The sequence below is a fragment of the Montipora capricornis genome, chromosome 6, assembly GCF_036669925.1.
Source record: "Montipora capricornis isolate CH-2021 chromosome 6, ASM3666992v2, whole genome shotgun sequence".
Lineage (NCBI taxonomy): Eukaryota > Metazoa > Cnidaria > Anthozoa > Scleractinia > Acroporidae > Montipora > Montipora capricornis.
Window position 1 is genome coordinate 3015754 of NC_090888.1, and position 7151 is coordinate 3022904.

The 7151-nt window shown below is 39.7% G+C and overlaps 1 protein-coding gene across 1 annotated transcript in view; it reads right to left on the reverse strand.

The window, feature by feature from the left end:
• Positions 1-4871, reverse strand: part of LOC138053110 (thyrotropin-releasing hormone receptor-like) — a 7729-nt gene extending 2858 nt beyond the window's left edge. The window contains exon 1 of the mRNA XM_068899791.1: positions 4065-4871. Coding sequence (XP_068755892.1) covers positions 4065-4871 — 807 coding nt within the window. The remainder of the gene's footprint in view (positions 1-4064) is intronic.
• Between the last annotated feature and the right edge of the window lie 2280 nt (positions 4872-7151).

A 7151-nucleotide genomic window follows, 5' to 3' on the forward strand; every position in this document is an offset into this window, starting at 1 on the left:
AGGGGAGGGGAAGGTGGAGAGAAACGTGAACTCCATAGATCCATAAGAAGTTAAATGAGTGTGACCTAGAGAAAACGAGGGGACAGAGAAGGAGGCTCCCGGTCCAGCCCTTGGGATATGTCATGTCCACGAAAGTTATTTTTAGACGAGCGGAAGTCTTCCGAGACGTACGCATGCAGGCCAACCTCGGTCCGATGTTTGAAAGAAAATAAATATTCATCAGCCTTCCACGAGCGCCATCATTTTCTCTTTTCACTAAGAACCTGAGAGCGGGGCAAGACTGCATGCGGACGTCTCAGAAGACAGACTTCCGCTAGGACAAAGACACTTCCGCTCGTCAAAAAATAACTTTCGTGGACATAACATATCCCGGCCAACGCCTTGAGCCTCCCTCTCTGTCCCCTCATTTTCTCTTGGTGTGACTAAATTTGGGACGTAAAATGGTCTTTTATCGATATTGATACTTAATTAATAATGATAATAGGATTGAGTGGAGTCCAATTTAGTCTGTAATCATACGAGTGATTAACAAAATCGGATGACCGCGTTGCGGGAGTCCGATTTGTTTAAACACGAGTATGATTACAGACCAAATTGGACGACTTGAAGTCCTGTTATCAATTAATCATAACCATTACAATTTCCAAGAAAACAAAATTAATGCATTCCCTTTTCACTGCTTGTCCATTTTGGAAAATCCCCACTGAGTTTGGTAGGGTAAGTGGTTGTTGCTATGGTTATTGTGATAAATTCTGTGATTGGTGGATTAAGCTGAGTGCACTTAATATGATTGACTGATGTAACTATCCGATTTCAGGTATCCGGTTACAGCCAACTGTACTTTTTAACTGTCCGTTTTAAACCCTACACAATAATAAGTGAAAAATAAAGTAGTTAATGCACCAATTACATTTGAGAAAATTGTAATGGTTGTGATTAAGGGATTAATCGGGCGAGTTATTTCAAAATAAGCCGATAGCGAAGCGCTCGATTCCTAACTGAATTGTACGACACGAAGTCCTATTGTCAATTGATCGTAACTATCGCAAAACACGAGAAGGCGACGGTGATAAAATTTTTAGATCTTAATCTGCTCAACTTTTCTTAGTTTTTTTAATAGCTCTGGAAAAAGGTAATTGATTCAAATACATCTAGCTCGCGCTTGTTGACGCATAAACTGCAACTATCCAATTCCAAGGTGTCCAATTACAAACTGCCCTATTGCTGAAATCAAGGCTGTTGATAACCAATCAGATTCGAGAATTTTGTAATGGATACGTGATGTAATGATATCCTTCATAGCCTGCAAGCCAAAAACTTCACATTATTAAGACCTTTTCAGATAAACTCAGAGGCAGGTGTACAATAATTTATCTCAATTTCAGCGGGTTTTCCAAGGGGCACAAGCAAAGAATCAGTATGCCTGTGCGTTGTCTTTATTCTGGCTTTATTTGTTCATTATAAACTTGTTGAGACGCAACGTAAAAAAAAGAAATTTCTTTCCTGGTATCGTTATTGTCTTTGCACGTATACGTACACAAAAATGAAGTTAGCGGAAATTGTAGCTTTTGGAATCAATTTTGCTGCAAAGTCGAAGTCAATGTCACCAAACAGGGTACAATAAACCAACAGAAGCTTTTGACAGGTTCGCGGAAAGGATTAAACAGTATGCTTATCTTGTCGGCTTTCAAAGGAATTAATTTAACGATAATCCCATTAATGTCGGCTTTATGAAACCATCTTTTCATGTTCTAGTGTCACTTTAATGAACTCTACAAATCACTTCGATTCCACCAAAACATTGAAATGATCTATTAATAACACCCTGGAACTGTATTCATTATTAAAAGTAGGCGGTAGGCTATTATAAAACTTGTACCGTAAAATGTTTCCAATATTTGTTCCTTGCTTTATTTTAGACGCGCTACAACGCAAAGCAAAAGGTTATCAAAGCGCAAACTGAACAAACCCTGGAACAGATTCTATATTATGCTTTAGAGGGAAAAAACTGTCCATAATATCCACAGCATGCAAATAGCTTCTCCCAGGAAGTGTTTTTCTAAGAAGATTTGTGTTTTTTGGAAACATGTCCAAAAATGTAATCATAATTTAAGTAATGCAGCTTCACCTTATAATGATTACGGTCCATTTAGATTGTTATTCAAGTACATTTACTGCATTTTTAAAACGCCCCGGGGTTTTCGAATTTTTGGCACCATGCAGCTATTCACCAATGGAGTGACTTTGATTGAAGAATGTTTGAACGAACTCCCTACAGCGATCTTGTCTACCCGGCTTGTCTAAGGCAAATGAAGTACCCTAACGACTACTTCGGCTATAATACTAGGGGTAATCGAAGCTTAGGCGAGTGCGTTCGATGTTTGTAGGACGGTACAGGTTTGGTACAGGTAGCAACTGAGGGGAAAGGGTGGATGGTTCGTGCGATAGGGAAATGTTATTACAGTGGAACCCCGATACAACGATCCTCGATATAACGATATCCCCGGTAAAAAGATAAACATGCTATGTCCCGGCAAAAGTTACAGTAAAATGTATGGGACAGAACCCCGATATAACGATCTTCAATATAACGATATTCCCGATATAACGCTGAGTTCTTAGCGTACCGAGCGTAAAATCTTCCCCGATATAACGATATTACAGCATCAGTACACAGATACAACATCAAATGTTTAAGTTTTGTTTTGTTTTGTTTCCCTTTTACGATTCATACCACAGACTTTGTTGTGTAACCTTGATAACGTCTAATGCTTTGCAAATTGTGAGTCATTTGATACTCATTACAAGTTTAATTAAACAATATGTACAGTAGTAAAAAAGCACATGTTAATTTTACCCCGATATAAAGATATTTTCGGTTATTTTAAGGCAATATCGTTATATCGGGCGTCTCATTATAACGATACCTCGATATAACGATCTAATTCCACTGTACTGCATCTATGAACGTGACAACTTGTTAGACGTAATCATTAACTATTTATTTGGAATTCTACAAGTAGACAACTACTGAAAATTACTCTAAAATGAAACTATTACTTGCAAGTCTTTTCAGCTTGTGGTATTAAAGACCTAAGATTACTTTTCTGTGCTGAACGCTTGGACAAAATAAATTCAGTTTGTTGATTTCAATGCCGTAAATATCACAAGTCATGATGAAATGGCGCGCCGACAAGCGTCATATCTCGGTAGATTTACTTTGTGGCACAACGGCCGCCAAGCTTCACAACTCGATTGATTTACTTTGAGGCACAACGGCCACCGAGCTACACAACTCGGTAGATTTACTTTGTGGCACAACGGCCGCCAAGCTACACAACTCGGTAGATTCACTTTGTGGCACCACGGCCGCCGAGCATTACAAACCGGTTTGATGCATGCGCGAGGAGTCGCTATCATTTTCCAAGAACAGTGACGAACCTTGCTTAATCCAAATTAAAATTTTACAGACTTCAGTTTACAGACCTTCAGCAATCTTTCAGCTCTTTTCAACGATAAACGATGGAAGATTATCAACCTCACCACACGCTAGAATAATGAACGCAGACGACGCACAAATCACCACGTGCGATAGTTCGTCAAAGTGAGGCAAAACGTAACCAAGCGCCTCAAAGCGAGGCAAAAGTGTGTCGACGAAAATGCAATCTCGAAAAAACTTCCCTTACAACACAAATTAGGTGTTGCGTTCTCGTACCTCGAACGCAATAAACCGAAAATTGGTTTGTGTAAACCATCGATTTGACCAATTTAGTGCAGAAGGACTTTCATTAGAATTACCAAAGGCGTTTTATATAATGCGAAAAGATAGACTTTCGACCGACTGCAGTCCCGGGACGGAATTTAAAACCCAGCTTTAATCTGAGGGGGTTTCCACCCTGAGCAATTCATTTTTGAAAGTTTACTTATTTGAGTCAACTTCAACTTTAATGGGGTTTGGAACGTTTGTGGATCTACTTAAATTCTGACCTAGGTTTTTAAACAGATATAACACACAGCAATTACACTTATTAAGATGCACGCATGCACGACCAAAAAGGACTCACCAAGTAAGGCAACCAACTGAAGTAGTAAAGCAACACCACTACGGCCATCATGAATGACATCTGCTTGACTTGCCGTGTTCCTGCGGTTTCCCGCCTCTTGTAATTTTTCAAGCCAGTTTGCTTGGAAGCCGCCATCACAGATTGGCGTTTCACAAATTTGCTACTAGTAATCTTGATGGCTATAAAGCACATTAATACCAGCACTAACTGTAGCACACCAATGCCAATGATAATGTATCCGTACATGATTCCGAAATCAGATAGCTGATAAAAACAGTAACCACCTCTGAAACTTGAATGCCCCACTCCGATGAACGGTAAAATTGCCAGGACGATAGAAAACAACCAGACAGCGACGATCGCCTTCCTTGCCCTTCCAATTGTAACAATGATGTGGTGCTGCAATGGCCTCGTCAACAAGATGGCTCTATCGACTGATATCAAAGTTATCGTGCACACGGAAGCAATACGAAATGTATACGTGCACGTAACGAACGCGGCACAGGACACCCGTGTCCAGAGATGAGGACCAATGAAGTTGTTCACGATGTTGAGCATTTGGAGCGGAATAGCTGCATTTACAGTGTCTGCAATCGACAGCGAGAATATCAGCATGTCGGCTATGTTCCATGGCCTGTATAAGGTAAGTGTCGTGAGAATTAGAAAGTGTCCACAAACTAAGAACGCAATTACTCCTTCCACTACCAAACCCAAAATGGGATTGATCTGGAAAAGAACCTCGCTTGCAGCAGTTGTATCGTTCACTAAAGAAACATTCGAAATTGCTATCGTTAAAGACAGCGACATTTCTATGAGAAATTGATAGCACTGCCTTGAACAGAAACTCAATATGTGAGTGATGAGTCTTCCTTCAGGTTTGCAGTTCTCGATGCACAATCAGGCTGTATCCCAGAATTTTACTGTAATTCTAGGATAATGCATACATTCAAACTTTAGATATGTATTGGCCTCTTAATAACATCAAGCAAGTGAGAATTATCTTTACAATGAACGCACTTATTTCTCTCTGTTTACTTTTCTTGACAGATAATGAGTTTACTCCAGCGAAACTGTCTTGCAAGACTAAATTAAATATAATGCCGCCAAAAGAGTCAATATGAGAAAGTTAATTAGTATAGGAAGTTTTGAATTGCGGGTTTATTTAGATACATTGCCACTTTTTATTGGGGCTTGAAAAGTGTTTTTGAGATCAGGTTGCTGCGAAAGAAAACATGGATCTTTGGTGTTTATTATTGTAAACTAAGCGAGACAAGCGTAAAGCCTAAACAATGACATTATCATTTGAAGACTACATTGGTATTGTTTTAGCGTCTGACTGTCGCCTTATTAAACAAAATGAAACAAGAGCTAGCTGTTCTTTGACAATACGAGATTATAAAAATAGTAAAATAATGAACTATGAAGTTTCCTTTTCGTTTGGTTACAGCAGCATGACCTGATACAAAGCAAGACGCCTAAGAGCAATCACGTGGGTTGCAAAAGGGTGATTCAAAGGGAATGCTAAATTAATCTCAAATTTTGGAGCTCTCCCGGCGTCTGTAGACGCATGAGGCAGCCACGACACTCTATAGATCACGGTCAGGCGCGGATCCAGGGGAGGTGAAATGGGTGAATTTTCAGCCCCCTTTTTCTGAGCCCCACTTCTTTCTTTTTTTTTTCTTATCGCTCAAACACCTCAACCAGGCTTTGGTTCTATTACATTATTACAACAATTCACCCCCTGCACGGTCTGTAGTTAAACATAATGCCCATCGGGAGCATATCCCTCTCCACTTTGCGCAGCACTGGCGGATTCATCTTGTGCCGTCCTACGTTCCTCTGCTCTTATTCTTTGTCCTTTATTCTCTACCATATTCTTTGTTTTGTTGACGCTGATGTTAAGGTCGAAGAAAGAGGCAACGTTTCCAAAATCTGACACGCTGTTCTAAACTTCTTAGGCAGTGTTAGACAATACAACAAGGTCGTCTGCAAAGTCTGGGTGCGGTATTGCATCACTTGATGCCTTTCCCTGTTGTTGCGCTCTAAAGGACCAATCAATGGCAACTTCCATTAGTAGTGATGAAATGATATAGCACCACTGATGGACTTCTGTTAGGGCTAATGTTTCGAATGTCTTGCGTTTCATGGATACTTGGTGTAACTCCATCGATCCTACGCAATGACTATAATAAATTGATTGATTGATTGATTGATTGATTGATTATTGAATGTTAACGTGACTTTTGATGGAAAGCCATATTCATCTAGGATGTCCCACGAGGATGATCTCTGGAAGTTGAAACTCATTGCATTTTAGCCTGAAACCGTTTGCCGTTTGTCGCAAACGCGATACCAACTCTCTCTAGTATCTTTTGAATTGTAACAGCAACAAATATTTCACTTCTCGGCGGTAAGAAGGAAAATACGACCCAGATCTACTGAAGTTCATGTGTTAACGCATGAGGCAAAAATGGTTTACGAATAATTTTAACATTTTATTGAATTTTGTCATTGTAATCAGTTTTCTAAAAGCCATTTATGGAAACACTAATAAAGTTATCTTATCTTATCTTACCTTATCTTATCTTATCTTATCTTATCTTATGTATCTTTTCTCACTGTTATACTTAAAACAGAACTGATTAACGTCGACCGTGACTACGATGGTGATTTTTCTTACAAGAAAAATAAATAAACGTTTAACAACGGCTCTCCATTTTTAACGTAGAAGCTTACTTAAGCAAGGATGGATGTCGATGGCTTCGAGAACTTCATCAAACAACTGGTTTTATTGGTTTTCCACGCCCCTCTCATAAGTTTTAAATTTTTGGCACATTTCTTTGTCCTCGCCTGACGCCTGACAACGAAGGGAAATCACTAGATGGGCCTTATTCGCGCAGCGGCCATATTGGCCATAGACAACATGTTTCGTACCCCGAGCCTCGAGCTGGAACTGTTTGGGAACGAGTTCCGTTGTGCAAAAACAAAAGTTTTCAATTCTTCGGGACTCAACATGGCCGCCTGATTGAGCTTTAGTGGAAGACATAAGGGACTGTTCGTTTTTTATTGCTGGGGGTTTTTGCTGGG